We start from the raw sequence: 15,987 nt of genomic DNA on the forward strand, positions 1-15,987 counted from the left end.
TTGAAAGTTAGATTTGTGACCTGAGGAGCCTGCTTCTTCAACAGACCTGTTTCTAGATACAGGCTGTAGCTGACATGTCACTGAAGTCACTTGCATGTTGCCTCATCCTCACCCTATTTTTTTTTTTGTGTTCCCAGAGTGTAACACCAGAGTAGTGCAGCTGAAACATCACACTGCTTCTGGTGTATTTTCAGTCTCATTCAGATTTGTGGTGAATTACAAATTGCTGTTCTGGGCAGAGTTGATAGGCTAGTGACAGTTTCACTTCTTTAGTTGAAAGAAATGGTTGTTCTGAGGAAAGTAGATCACTTGGGGGGTGGAAAGTACTAACAAGGTTTCATTCTTCTCAGAATAAAATGGGCAGCAGCATGACAACTCAAATAGCTCATGTGGTGTGCCTCAGTTTATTACCACTTTCTGCCAGATGTGGTTGGGGTGGAAGATCAGCCCAGCATTAACAGCTGACTAGAAAAATGCTCTGGTGCAGAGACTACAGTAAATGACCCCATACTGCTGTGGCAAACACAAAATCCTTACTTTTCTAGTGTAGTTGTGCTGTTTTGAATAAAAGCTGTGCTTGATCCTGTTATTGATACTCCAGTAAACAGCTAAGTGATAAGAGTTACAAATTGGTGTAACCAACAGGTAATGGTAGGGGTTGTTCACCCTCATGGAAGGATAATCACAGGCCACAGCTGGAATCCTGGTATCGAGTTGGTAATTAAGTAGATCTTACTGAATTTTATCCTTTTAAGCAATAACCTTGCAACAATATACCTCTTTTAAATTTGTTCTACTGTTTGCAGCAAGACCTAGGATGTACTGGGACTCTTGCATTAATGCTTGTATGGATGGAGAGAAAAGTTCAACCCTTTATAGAAAACTGAATAAATGCTCTGAAGGCTTGGCAGAAGATTGGCTGGTGGCCACAGTTTCATATTTCTTCTCTAAATGACTATGTATTTTGCTTAAGGCTTCCAGGTTTGAGCTGCTTGAAAGAAATGGCTTGCAGAATGATGTCTGGGACTTGCCATGCAGGATAAAAGTTCCTTTTTCTCCAAAGTTATTGGTCAAATGCTTAACACAAATGTTACTGGCAATATTAGTAGGGTTTTTCAATGTCCTTTCCTCCCCTAGAGTTTGGCATCTAAGATGTCATATTACGACAGGATGGGGAATGTCTCTCCAAGACAATTGCTTTTATATTTTAACCTTGTAACCACTGGTTGGTGTCCACCAAATGCAAACAGCACATTGCATGTCTTAAACTGTTGAGAGCTGTGCAAAAAAGGTAGTAAAATGATGATTTGTGGCTCAGCTGCTATTTGCAGTAAATCAACAAAATGGAGAAGTAGCACATCGAGCTCCAGAGTTACTTGATGTTTCATATTGACATAAGCAGAACCACTCAGTTCTTGTCTTTGAGCAGAAAAATACAGGCTCTGTTAAGCTAGTTGTGGAGCAGGATTTGAGTGTCTGGAACAAGGTCTGTGGGTGAGAGGAAAGGATTGTTAGAGTCTTCCCTTTCCCCTGCTTTGGTGTGACAAATGCTTTTGTTTTCAAAGTGAGTGACTTCTATACAAATGATGTTCAAGACTGCCCAAAGTAGTAAGAAGCTCAGGGGAAAGACCCCATGCTTAATAACAAAGGCTTTTCCTACAGTGGAGTTGCTTGAATAAGCTATAGTGGCCGTGGATTCTTTGACCATGGAGCCTTTTCCCTGTTGCTCAGTGTTCTGGCTTCATGTGTGTGAGATTAGAAAGCTGCTTTCCTTAATATGTTTGTACTGGGGAGTTCATGTAGCCCATCTTCTGAGTGACAGCTTTATTGTTCCCAATACGTAATTCCTGATTAAAGTTGAATCTGTTATTGTGAATAGTTGGGTCATGGGTGTCAGTAACATCTTGGACTTTGTCTATAAAATGTATTTATCACTAATTAATTAGCAGTCTTAAATACTATGCTTAAAACCCTAATGACTGATGCTTAAACTTGAGCTTTTGAAGCTGGCCTGAATGTCATCTTTCTGTTGTATTGCTCTCAGGGAGAGAACTCCAATGTAAACACTGAAGCTAATGCACACTGTTATCCCCCAGAGGCAGTGGAGCTGTAAGTCCTGGGATCTCTTCTGTAAGAAGTATTCCTAGTTCATGGAACTTGAAGGAGTTGCTTATGGCAAGAATTTTTTTAACCCAGTAAAAACAGACTTTTTCCCTGCTAGTAGTACCTGGGGAGACTGCTGCCTTGGTTGCACCCTCTCAGATACAGTAGAAGACCACCTGACAGTCAGCTTTTATTTTCCCCTTTCCATGAGAGCTGCAGCTGAACCTCTTGGGAGGAAAAGCCATATGTATAAATCATTAAGGGCCAAAAGGGACACAAATGCAACATAACTGTTTTAATGCTGCCAGTGAGCTGAGGTAGTTTTTCCAGAGGACTAAAAGCCATCTATCTTGTCTTGATATGGTGGGGAAGAAGGGGTGCAAAATGTATGAAAGTGTGTTGGAATAAAATCCATCAATGTATATGGACAGCAGACTTTCAGCTTTGTTTTGAAAACAGGCATTTGGTGAGATAGGAAGTGGTGTGCTGCTGTAATTAAAAAGTATAGTGATAATAAGTCAGTGAGTGATGATCAGCAGTGACAGTGATCACTCAGGTAAGCCCAGAGGCTGTGAGACAGATCGAGCTGTGCAGAGAGGTTCCCTACATCTGGGGACCTTGTGTGCAGCTCCTTTGACCGGCAGTGACAACCCGAAAGCACGCCAAAACTCACCCTCCCCCTGACGTCACATTGTCACCCTCTAGCCTTAAAAGGGATTAAGGAGGGCAGCACCCACACAACACAGGAAAGCAAGTAGCAGAGCTCAGACAAGACATCCAGCCAGCCTGCCCTCTGGGCAGAGGGAGTAGGGGAGCTCAGCTGACTGACAGGTGAGGCTCACTAATCTTTGGTAAGGTATTGTGTGATGGTGTCTACCCGGTGCAGGGCCGTGAACCCAACACCTTCCAAAGTAGGAACCCAGTTCAAACAACCCAGAAGCATGTTGCAGCGCAGGTCTTGGGGTGCAGGGAATGTCATAACATGCTTGCAGCAGGAGATAGCTCTGACCATGGCTGTGTGCTGTGTGAGCTGATTAGGGATCTCCACAGCCGAGCAGCATACCTGCAAGAAGAGGAAGATGTGCTCAAAGATAAACTAGACAGGCTCATGAGCATCAGGGAGGCTGAAATGGAGCTAGGTCGGAGGAGCCAGGCTCTGTTCTCCCAGCCACAGGAGTGCGAGTACCCAGCAGGTAGTGTCCAGGACCAGAGTGACGCTGTACCCTCCCCCAGGCAGGACAGTCTAAATGAAAGGGACGAATGGAAGCAGGTACATGGCAAGAGTAATAGGAGAGTGCCTTCCATGCCTGTCCTTCCTCCCCAAGTTCCTCTGAGCAATAGATATGAGGCCCTGCTACAAGGGGACCAGCCAGATAATGAGACAGCTGATAGGAAAACTACTCCTAGATCCCCTAAGCAAACCATCAAAACAACCTCTGTTTAGGCAAAAAGATGGGTCATTGTCTTAGGGGATTCCCTTCTGGACAGAACTGAGGGCCTGATCTGTAGGCCGGACCCTCTACATCAGGAAGTCTGCTGTCTTAAGGAAGCTTCAGTTAGGGACTTAACAAAGCAACTCCCAACCTTGGTCAGATGCACAGACTATTATCCACTTTTAGTTTTCCAAATAGGTAGTAATGAAATACATAAAAGAAAACTGAGAACCCTTAAGAAGGATTTAAGGGCCCTGGGAAGCATGGTATGAAGATCTGGAGCACAGGTAGTGTTTTTCTCCATCATTCCTACTACAGGGAAGAGGGAGGGATGGAATGAGAAGAGCCAGGAAATTAATACTTGGCTTAGAGCATGGTATGAGAAACAGAACTTGGGTACGAGAAACAGAACTTTGGGTACTTTGACAGTGGGCTGGCTCGAGCCTCACCAGCCTTGCTTTCTAGGGATGGGGAACACTTATCCCCAAGGGGCAGAAGAAGCTAGCAGGACTCATTAATAGAGCCTTAAACTAGATAAGAAGGGGGAGGGAGACAGGGCCAGGCTAGATGGAAAAAAGCCCGTGTGTGGTGGTCAAGTTACTGAGGGATGGTGTGCTGGCAATGACCTCTGGTCAGCCACCCTAGTTAACCAAGGGGATAGTGTGCAAATTCAGAGTAGAGATTTAACTACTACTGATGGGCTAGGTAACTTAACCAGCTGTCAGTTAGGAAGCAAGGCTTCCCCTAAGGGGCATATCAACATCAATAGACCAGATGAAGTGCATCTAAACCAATGCATGCAGCATGGGTAACAAACAAGAGGAATTGGAAATCCTTGTAACTAAAGGAGACTATGATGTGATTGCCATCACTGAAATGTGGTGGGATAATTCACATGACTGGAGTGCTGCAATTTCTGGTTATAAACTATAAAGGTGTGACAGGCTGGATAGGAGAGGAGGTGGGGTAGCCAGAGAATGCTTTGTCAGCCTGGAGATGGAGTATGGTGAAGACAGGGTTAAGTGTCTCTAGGTAAAAATCAGAGGAGAACGAAATCAGGGAGATAGTGATGGGAGTCTACTATAGACCACCTGATCAGGAGGAGGAAGCTGATGAGTTGTTTTTTAATCAACTGGGAGAAGTCTCATGATCACTAGCCCTTGTCCTTATTGGGGACTTCAATTTACCGGATGTCTCCTGGAGGTACAATACAGCAGGGAGGAAGCAGTCTAGCAGATTACTGAAGTGTTTATAAGACAACTTCCTGACCCAGCTGGTGAATGAACCCACCAGTGAAGGTGCCTCGCTGGACTTGTTGTTTGCAAACAGAAAAGGTCTAATGGGGGATGTGAAGATTGGAGGACGCCTGTGGCATAACGATCATGAGTTGATAGAATTCGTAGTACTGGGAGAGGTTAGAAAGGGAGACACCAGAACAAGCACCTTGGACTTCCGTAGGGCTGACTTTGGTCTGTTCAGAAAGCTGCTCGATAAGATTCCTTGGGAGGCAGCCCTTGAGGGCAAAGGAGCCTATGAGGGTTGGTTGCTCCTCAAGAAGGAAATCTCGGCGGCACAAGAACAGGCTGTCCCAGTCTGTTGGAAGAGGAGTCGACAAGGAAGGAAGCCAGCTTGGCTGAGTAGAGAGATCCAGGAAGATCTTTGGGAAAAGAGGGAAAAATATGAGCTTTGGAAGAAGGGGCAGGTGTCTTGGGATGACTATAGGAATTTAGTGAGATCATGTAGGGAGAAAGTCAGAAGGGCTAAAGCTGAACTGGAACTCAGACTGGCCAGTTCTGTAAAAGATAATAAAAAGTCCTTCTATAGGTATATTAACAGTAAGAGGAGGGTCAAGGAGATTCTCCAGCCCTTATTGGATGCTGAGGGAACATTAGTGACAAGGGATGAGGACAAGGCTGAGGTCCTTAATTTCTTCTTTGCCTCAGTCTTTAATAGTAAAGATGGTTATTCCCTGAGTAGTCATCCTCAGGAACTGGCTGACAGGGATGGGAGGAATAACAAAGTTCCCATGGTTCAGGAGGAAATGATTAGCAACCTACTTGTCTAGTTAAATACCCACAAGTCAGTGGGGTCAGATGGGATTCACCTGAGGGTGCTGAGAGAGCTGGCAGATCATAGAATCATAGGGGTTGGAAGGGACCTTGAGAGATCATCAGGTCCAACCCCCAATGTGCTTGCCAAACCCTTTTTCATCATCTATCAGCAATCCTGGCAGACTGGGGAAGTTCCACTCAACTGGATGCTGGCAGATGTGACACCCATATATAAGAAGGGCCAGAAGGAGGATCCGGGGAACTACAGGCCTGTCAGCCTGATCTCAGTCCTGGGGAAGATCATGGAGAGGGTCATCTTGGGAGCTATCATGCAGCACATGCGTGATGGCCAGGGGATCAGGCCCAGTCAAAATGGGTTTACAAAAGTTGGATCTTGTCAAACTAACCTGATCACCTTCTATGACAAGGTGACCCACTTATTGGACAAGGGGAAGGCTGTGGATGTGGTCTACTTGGACTTCAGTAAAGCCTGTGACACGGTTTCTCACAGCATTCTGACTGAGAAACTGGCTGCCACTGGCCTTGACAGGTGGACCCTCAGCTGGGTTAAAAACTGGCTGGATGGCCAGGCCCAAAGGGTGGTGAATGGAACTTAATCCAGCTGGAGACTGGTCACAAGTGTCATCCCCCAGGGCTCAGTCCTGGGTCCGGTCTTGTTCAAGATCTTTATCAATGACCTCGATGAAGGGATTGAATGTTCCCTCAGTAAGTCTGCAGATGACACTAAACTAGGAGGAAGTGTAGTTCTGCCTGAAGGTGGGGAGGCTCTTCAGAGGGATCTGAACAGACTGGATCAATGGGCTGAGACCAACGGGATGAAGTTTAACATGGCCAAGTGTAGAGTCCTGCAACTGGGACATAACAGCCCCATGCAGTGCTACAGGCTTGGGGGAGGCTGGCTGGAGAGCTGTCAGGCAGAGAAGGACCTGGGGGTGTTGGTTGACTGCAGACTGAATATGAGCCAGCAGTGTGCCCAGGCGGACAAGAAGACCAATGGCATCCTGGTTTGTATCAAAAATAGTGTGGCCAGTAGGTCTAGGGAGGTAATTGTGCCCCTGTATTCAGCATTGGTAAGGCCACACCTTGAGTACTGTGTGCAGTTCTGGGCTCCCCACCATAAGAAGGTGTCGTGGTTTCACCCGGCTGAGGGCCAAGATCCACGCAGCTGCCTGCTCCTTAAAGGAAAAGAGCAGGTTAAAGGGAAGGGGAGGGGGGGTGAGAAGTAAGGGAAGGGAAAAGGAAGAGAAAGGGGCAAATAACCCCAAGATCAAGAAATTAAGAGGCCCGTGGGTTGGGATAAGGATAGTTTACTAAGATAACAGAAAGATACAATATAACAATGCTAACAGGACTTCAAAGCAGAAATATATGAAGCTGTTGATACACAATGCAGTTTCTCACCAAACCACACAACTCAGGCCGTGCCACCCAGAGCCGTCCCAGAACCCGACCGTCCCCCAAGAACCGCGCGTCCCAGAGCCGCCCCAGGCCTTCCTCCCGTCAGCCCCCGATATCCTGGGCAGGACGTAACAGGCGTGGAATACTCTCTTTGGCCAGTTGGGTCACCTGTCCTGGCTTCGCCCCTCCTTTCTCATGAAGAGCTGAGAAAGTCCTTGACTGTCTGACAGCAACTAGAAACATCAGGGTGTTATCAGCACTACTCCCATTTTACTCTCAAACACAGCATTCATCTGCTGTTACAAATGAAATTAACTCCATCCTGACCAAAACCAGGACAGAAGGACATTGAGGTCCTCGAGCGAGTCCAGAGAAGGGCAACAAGGCTGGTGAAGGGGCTGGAGGGCAAATCCTATGAGGAGTGGCTGAGGGAGCTGGGACTGTTAAGCCTGGAGAAGGGGAGGCTGAGGGGAGACCTTATCACCACCTACAACTACCTGAAGGGAGGTTGTAGAGCAGTGGGCAATGGTTTCTTCAGCCAGGTGACAGGAGATAGGACAAGGGGAAATGACATGAAGCTGTGCCAGGGCAGGTTTAGATTAGATATTAGAAAAACATTTTTACTGAAAGAGTTGTCAGGGCCTGGAACAGGCTGCCCAGGGAGGTGGTTGGGTCATCTTCCCTGGATGTGTTCAAAGAAAGGGTAGATGAGGTACTTAGGGATATGGTTTGGCTTAGGATGGGAATGGTTGGACTTGATGATCTTCAAAGGTCTTTTCCAACCTTGTGATTCTGTGATAAGATGCTTCTAATTTAATTGCTTGATAGTCAAAGCTAACAGCATTAAAATAATCTAATGTTGTTATGAGCAATCATGGTAGAAGCAGAAACCAGTAACGTTGTTCTGCTTTCTAGTACTGGTTCTGTACACATGGAAGTTCAGCTCTTGCACAGGTTAGCACAACGATTGGTAGCTTCCTGACATGCTTCTATCTTGTAAGGGAGGACTTGTACTGTTACTTGCCTATTCAATTTTTTTGGTTGAGGCTTGTAAACTCTTCCTTTGAGCCACTTTCTGTTCTTGACTAGGCTGGAACAGTCCTGTATTTCCTTTTCTATAAGTTCAAGGCATTGTTTAAATACTAGTAGGCAAGAAAGTAGAACACTTGTGAAAACTATAATAGTGTTCAGCATAATAGTGAAGGTCTGTAAGGGGGTTACAGTCAAAGAGAGAGACTTGGCAAAGTTTATGATCTGAATGTATGATGCAGCTCAGATGCTGAGGCACCTTGCATGTTAATTCAGGCTGTAATGACAGCTGCTCATAAACTGGCACCGGTATCCCAGAACAGAGAGGTTCTGTGCTCTGCTGCTGTTCCTCCACATTCTGAAATGTAACTTGGAAATAATTAACTTTGAGCTGGGGAATTCCAGGTCTGTTTATTAAAGAATCCAGTAAAAAACTAACAAAAACCAAAACCACACAAAACGGGGAAATCCTGCCCAGGTGCAGAATACAACCTGAAAAGGTAAAGGAATAAGATTCTTTAAAGTGTTGCATAATCTTTCTCATTAAAAAAAAATACAATCTCAAAACTAGGAAGTAGTTTCTAATGAGACTGACCAAGTCTGAAATTCTGAAGACTGAAACTTTCCTGTTGGTTTGTTTTGGGTTTTTTTGCCTTAACAGCTTAGCACACACCAAAACTACTCACATCTTAAAGTGGGATCTTTAAAAGGTCACGAAGAGCTATGGTGTCTTAATTTACTTCAGTATTCTTCACTGAACCCTCTACTGATCTTCCTCAATTAGGTAGCTTTGCCTTTTTCTTGATTGAGTTAATCATAGTCTAGCTTTGCTTCTCTTCCTTAATGAAGTTAAGATGCCTTAAGACTAAGTCAAAGCATTGGTTAGTCAGAGTTTAAAGACTGGTGTTTAGATTTAAGTTATAGCATCAAAGAATTGACAGCCATTTATTTCTTCTATGCACGTTGGTTTTGCATCTCCAACTTAGCTGGAAATTGAAATCCAAATTACAGTTTAAGCAAGGATCTGTAGAAGATAAATGTTCAAAATAGGAACCACCAAAATGTGCAGAGGAAATAGGGGAAATCGTATATTGAGATTTGGCATTTATAAAGTCCCACAGTAAACCAAAGGATTCATTGAAGGGTATATAGGTATTTATTCTTCAACTACCTTATTTCTGTGTTGGTAGTAATGGAAGTACTTGTGGCTACTGCTGTCCATTTCCTGATTCTTACTCTGGGACTTGTATTTGAGCTCAGTTTCTGGGTTTGGTGATTAGCTGTCAGTGCACTTGGGATGAATGTCTGTAGTAATAGGAACTTCATTGGGCAGGTAGGTACCTTTAATCCTTGTTTGTCCTGTTTGTATGTGGCCCAAATGGAATCAACTTTCTAAGATTGCTTCATATGCTTCTGATGGGTTAGTCTTCATTTGGTGGTGCTTAGTGTTATCTATTTTGTATTAACAAGTTCACCTGTGACTTGTGTGGAAGACACAAGTCTCTTCATTGTCTCTTTAGAAAACATAAGTTTGTCTCACACCAGTAAATGTCTGAATCTATCTTTTGAAAATTTAGTTTCTAGATCTTCTTTCTTGTAGGTATGCTCTTGTTCTTTGTACCTATTCTTCCCAACCACACTGAAGTCAAATTAATTTTCCCAAGTCTTAATTTAAATTTTAGCTTAGCCACCAAACTCTGCGTTTCAGAGTCTGCTAAACTTAGCTGTGCTTCTGAGTTGCTCCAGATGCTGATGATTGCTGGTTAAGTTGAGACTCTATGATACTGAGGAAAGAAACCCAGGAAGCTTGAATTCCTTAGCTTTGTGGTGTGTAAACTTAATGGGAAACAGCTCTGCAAGAATTAACCCCCCCATTTCCTTTTATTCCCCCTTTCAGATGAGGAGTAAAATCCTCATGCGTGGCTTAATTCTTCTCTGTGCACTGAAAGTAGCAGGCCTAAATTTAATCATACCTTTCTACTCAGTGCACTATAATTACTCATGTCCTAAAACGTTCAGAGTTGCAGACTGAGATGCTGTACCCTCCAGCAGTTTGGAGATGAAGCAGAAATGAGTGAGTGACTTCAGAAGCAGTGCCGTGGTATTGTATAGAAGTAGTGCCTTGTAGCCCCTGGTGCCAGCATGGCTGTGGGTGGACTCCTCTGAGGTTTCATTATGGAATACACAATTTATAGCACCCCTCCTCAATGAAGAGCTACATGCTGAAACTTAGGACTGAAAGCTTACAAATTTCACAGAATCACTAGGTTAGAAAAGACCTTTGAGATCATTGAGTCCAACCATCCCTGTCTTCTACTAAATCATATCCCTAAGCACCTTGTCTATCCATCTTTTAAGTACATCCAGGGATGGTGACTCAACCACCTCCCTGGGCAGCCTGTTCCAATGCCCAATAACCCTTTTGGTGAAGAATTTTTCCCTAATGTGAAACCTACCCTGGTACAGCTTGAGGCCATTTCCCCCTTACCCTCTCACCTGTCGCTTGGGTGAAGAAGGCAACATCCACCTCTCTACAACCTCCTTTCAGGTAATTGTAGGTGGTGATAAAGTCCCCCTCAGCCCCCTCTTCTCCAGGCTAAACAACTCCAGTTCCCTCAGCTGCTCCTTCTAAGGTTTGCTTTCTAGCCCCTTCACCAGCATGGTTGCCCTTCTCTGGACACACTCCAGGGCCTCGATGTCTTTCTTGTAGTGAGGGGCCCAAAACTGAATGCAGTACTTGAGGTGCGGCCTCAGCAATGCCAAGTACAGGGGCACAATCACTTCCCTGGACATGCTGTTCCTGATATGGGCCAAGATGGCATTGGCCTTGTTGGCCACCTGGGCATACTGCTGGCTCATATTCAGTCTGCAGTCAACCAACACCCCCAGGTCCTTCTCTGCCAGGCAGCTTTCTAGCCAGTCTCCCCCAAGCCTGTAGCTCTGCATGGGGTTGTTATGTCCCAGTTGCAGGACTTTGCACTTGGCATTTTTGAACCTCATCCCATTGGTCTCAGCCCATCAATCCAGCCTGTCCAGATCCCTCTGAAGAGCCTCCCTACCCTCAGGCAGATTGACGCTTCCTGCCAGATTAGTGTTGTCTGCAAATTTGAGGGATGTGTTTTTACTTATACAAAGGGCAAGTGCTGTTGTCTGCTTTAAAACCTCTGAACAGAGTAAGTGGTGAGCAAGCCACTTGTGACTTGCTTCTAGGCTTTTACAAACCACTGTCTATAATTCATTAATCAGCAGTACAGAATAAAAGGTTACTGGCCTGTCTGTATGACAAGATCAAGGAGACTTGTTGGAGCTCTGTGAGCTTGAACTGCTGTCATTCAATAGCATGGCTTTACTGCTGTAATATTTTTGTCTGTAGAACTGCTTCCTTCAAGGGTAGTATTACTGAAGTTACAGAAGTTAACTTTACATTTCAGAAGGTGTTCTTCAAAAAAACCCCAAAACCCAATACCACCCACAAGCAAAACAAACACCATGACAACAAACGTTTTAAAATCAAACTTGGCAAATGGATCACCTAATTTGTCTTCTGTCTTATTACAGAAAATCTTTCTGCTGACCTGAAACTGAAGAGAACTTGCAGCTTTTCTGCCCATACAGAAGACAATTTAAAACACAAGAACCACAGTTTTCACTGGCTTTTGACTCTGAGTTATAGATTTCTTGCTTCTTAAATGAGTCTGTTTAATAGACATAAAACCCCCTTTAAAAATCACTTGCCATGAATTAAAAACCCAACAAAAACCCAACCAACAAAACATGAAAAGAATTACGAAACTTCTGAATGCTTCTGGTACAGTATGGGCTTCTGAACACACCAGGTGGTTCTCAGCAGCTGATGCAGCTCACGGGTCTGTCTTCTGGACTTTTCCTGCCCCATAGAGGCAGAATCAGTAGTTTCATAGTAGTCTGAACCTTGGCTTTCTGCTCCTAGCAGCATTAATGTTCCCCATTATATGGGGTTGGGTTGGGCAGTGAAAGCAAGTGTGCAAAAGTGTTGATCCTGCTGCCTAGGTCAACTGAACTGCTGTAGAGTGTTTCAAGCAGGCTCTCATAGTTTAAGTGTGCAAGGATCAGTTGCAGAATAGCCTGTCTGCTTCTAAGGTAGAATATTTGTTGTCACTGAATGACTTCAATAGTTGGATGAACGTTTCTAGTCTGGAGGATGGAAGGAAATATGTAGAAAATCATTAACAATGATTACTTTCCTTTTAGGGAAAGCAAAAGATGAGTATTTTTATTATTAACACAGACAATTCTTTGTCTAGTAGTTAAGCTTTTTAATTTTTAACTTTTTATGCTTAGTTCTTCAAACTTTAAACCTCAGCATTACAATTAGGTCTGTATTCTGTGATCTTTCTGTTGTGTGAACTTGTCTGAAGTCTTGCTAGATCTGCATCTGGCATCATAAGAGTTTTGGTCAGGCAATTGCAGAATGCAGTTTCCAACTGTTTGTCTCTAAAATAGATAGTAACTTGTAGGTCATTGGTGACTGCCTCACAAGAGTCTAGAGGTAATGGGTGATGTAGGAAACCAAAGATCCTCTCAGTAGATGTGGGATATAGATGCTAGCGGAAAGCTTGCTGACCTGTTGTTTAAGTACTTACCTTAATTTCAGACTGCTGTACAAGTCTACATCTTCCTAATGTACAGGACACAAAGCTGTCTTACTTTGTTCCCTAAGAAAGTCTAAAATTTTACTTATACATAAAGTGCAGTTTCTTGCAGAAGACTCTTATTCTTCAGTATGAGCTAATGTGTATCTGTGCCACCTTTTACTACTTTTGAAGGGGTCTTCATACCTGCTGAATGTATTCTTCTGCTGCCAAAGTCTGTAGGGGCTCCAGGAGGCGTGCTGTAGCGTGCTGGTGAAACTCTAACCTCTGAGATGACTAGAGTGTCTGTTTCTGGCAGTGCTGATATGACTGGGTTCAGTGCACTTGACATGTTACCTGTAAGGGAATAATGCAATAATATTTATTTGTGTAACCCAGAGGTTGTGAACAAACACATTTAATTTGAAAACCTGCAAGGAGTAAATTTAGGTGGTCTTGTGCACCCTGACTTCATCTGAGGTGAAGGTGGAGAAAGGCTGGGACACAGCTCAGGACAGAATTGTTGGAAAGCAAATACAGCTGGACAAAAGGGTTAGACCAGTGTTGCTGTCAGCATGTACAAATACAGTCTCAGTTCTGTGGTGGTTTCTTTGTTGTGTTTTTTTTTTTTTTTTTAAATATAGAATGTAAGCCGTGAACTTGCTGTTTGTCATAACCATGGCCTGCAGCCTGGTGGGCCGACAGCTTGGCCATCCTGCAAACTTTTTTGTCATGTAGCACCTAACAACTTCCTTTTCTTTCTTACAGACTTGATCCAAGCAACTAATGAAACGAACGTGAATATTCCTCAGATGGCTGATACACTCTTTGAGCGAGCAACAAATAGTAGCTGGGTGGTTGTATTCAAAGCCTTAGTTACTACGCATCATCTAATGGTTCATGGCAATGAGGTAAATGTAATTAGCTTTCTTTTGAGACCACATTGGTACTGAGCAGTCTCCAAGCCAAAAACATTAGTGGTGAAAAGACATCCCTTCTGAACCAGTAAGGACCTGAGAACAGAGCACAAGAATGATTTTTGATGAGTGAACTTGTCTTTTAACAACATAGTTGGAGACATGCCGATTATCTGTCTTCTTATTTACAAAGCCATAGCCTAAAAGCAAGCAGCAGCCTGTTCAAGGATGTTGACAATTTATGTGCTGTCTGAAAACAGCTATGCAGTATTAAAGACTACCTGGGATTTTTTGACTAGAGTCAAAGTTGATGTTCTGGCAGATGTGTATTGCCATCCATATAGCTGCTCTCTCTGTGTGAGTGTTAAAACATTCCTGGAGCTGTAAATTCAACTTGATAGCCTCTTGGATTGTGTTTTCCTTGCTGTTGTGTTTTATTGACCTGTATGGACTGGTATGTCTCTATAAAAACAAAAAGCATACTTAAAGAGCTTTAGTACGACTGAAACAATTCCTCCCTGGCTGTATATAAAGTGTTTTTGTGCAATGAACTTCTCCAATGTCACAGCATAAACTCTTACTCCTGTCCTTTTTATTCCCCATTCCAAGCTTCAGCCAATACTCTGATTTGCTTTCCTTAACTGTTTCAGTCTGTTAGTGCCTGTACTTGATGTGGGGCCTGCTTGTTATTAAAACAGGCCCTCGACTTGGCTGAAGCTGGAGGCTGCTGGGTTGAAAAGTCTGGGACTAGCCTGGATATGCTGCTTTGCAAGCAGATAAATCTTATGCTTCCCCAAATCTCTTTGAGAATTCACCACTTCTACTGCTTCTTCCACAATCTGGTTTGTATTTGCAGAGAATCTATTTTTATGCATATACAGTAGGATGCTTAGTAGAGATTCAGGCTAAATATAATTAATCTGAATGCATGAAAAAAGTTTTGTGAAAGATATTGCAGGCTAAGACAAAAATTGAGGTTTTCGTGTGTGTATGGTGGGGCTAGACTGGTAATAATCCTGCTAGGAGGTACAGAGCCTTCAGATACAACCTGTGATATAAATATAACTTTGTGTTGCAGAGATTTATTCAGTACCTGGCATCTAGAAACACATTGTTCAATCTCAGCAATTTTCTGGACAAAAGTGGATCTCATGGTAAGCCTACTCATGTCTATAATCCTAACAAGATTCCAAGTAAGATACTGTTGTTAATTTGCAGCTTCATTCACAAGATGCAGATAATATAAAAATGTTCTACTGAAGCCTTTTTATAAGTATTTAATCAATACAGGAGCTCAAGTCAACTACTGGACAACTTCAGAACAAGGTTTCTCAGTTTCTGTAAAGTTTTTATCAGGTGGTGAAAGTGTATAACTCCCTTAGCCGACCCAGCCCTGATTTCAACCAGTGCTATGTCAGCTGCTACGGGAGTTAAGGATGAGATTCATAATATTCCATTCTTTTTTACTTGTTTGGTTTTTACCCAGTCTTAAATAGTAATTAGGCTGCATGGGAACACTGCACTGCTTAGGAACTGTCTATACAGATGTTTAATTTGGGAAGGCAAGGGGAAGGCACCAAAAGATGTTGCTGGTTTCGATCTGAGTAGTGAATTTAGAAGAGCTAGGCAAAAAATAAGGAGTTGTTCTCTCTAAAGCTTACAATGTCTACTTTTCTATGTTGACTCTGGAAGTATTAGTGAATTTTTCTGCTGCTTTACTTAACAGAAAAAAATGCTTCGTGGTAGCTATAGTAGAGAAAAGAGGAAGCCTATAATTTGGCAACTGTTGGAGTATTTGCAGACTGCATGCAGAATTCAGAAATGCTGCTGTAATGGGCAAGATTGAAGCAATGCCACTTTACTCCATCACTCAATGGAGACATGTTTTATACTGGAAAGGCTTGAGGATCTTTCAGAAATGGTAGCACAGGGAAGGAACAAAGCGAAGCAAATGTTGTAACTGGTTTGTCTAAGCAAAACATGCCAGGCATGTTCAAAGCTACTTGTATTTGGCAACAATGAGTTCTGTTAAATGCATGCTTTTGTATTCTTTGCCACTTTCTTTAAACTTAAATTGCCCTTTCATAGATAATACAACAGCATGTCATAGATAATGAGGCATCAGACCTGGTAGTGTTAAGCCTGAGTTGACAGAGATACTTAATGTTGGGAGATATTAAGGAAAAATACAGTCAATGACTAAGTCAAGAGGATGTAGCAAAAGGGACTTGTACAGAAGAGAAGATTGAGTTGCCTTATGCAGACATTTCTGCAGCTTAGAGGAAGAAACTTTGAAAGAAATACCTGAATGGTCGAGTGTAATGCTAATTGTGCAGAAGTCTTACAGGCTGGAAGGTCACTAGTTTGAGGCTGCTTGTACAGGATCATGTGCCTTGAAGATCACTGGTGTAACAGTTCAAAGAAG

General features: G+C 43.3%; 1 protein-coding gene across 25 annotated transcripts in view; it reads left to right on the forward strand.

Annotated features, from left to right (window-relative positions):
* Positions 1 to 15,987, forward strand: part of SNAP91 (synaptosome associated protein 91) — a gene marked incomplete at both ends in the record, with an annotated part of 68,510 nt that overhangs the window by 10,883 nt on the left and 41,640 nt on the right. For all 25 annotated transcript variants that reach the window (XM_084261605.1, XM_084261587.1, XM_084261594.1 and 22 more), the window contains 2 exons: positions 13,414 to 13,556; positions 14,641 to 14,716. In XM_084261605.1, the coding sequence (XP_084117731.1) occupies positions 13,414 to 13,556; positions 14,641 to 14,716 (219 nt within the window). The remainder of the gene's footprint in view (positions 1 to 13,413; positions 13,557 to 14,640; positions 14,717 to 15,987) is intronic.

The sequence above is a fragment of the Gallinula chloropus genome (genome assembly GCF_964237585.1).
Source record: "Gallinula chloropus genome assembly, chromosome: 3".
NCBI classification, from domain to species: Eukaryota; Metazoa; Chordata; class Aves; order Gruiformes; family Rallidae; genus Gallinula; species Gallinula chloropus.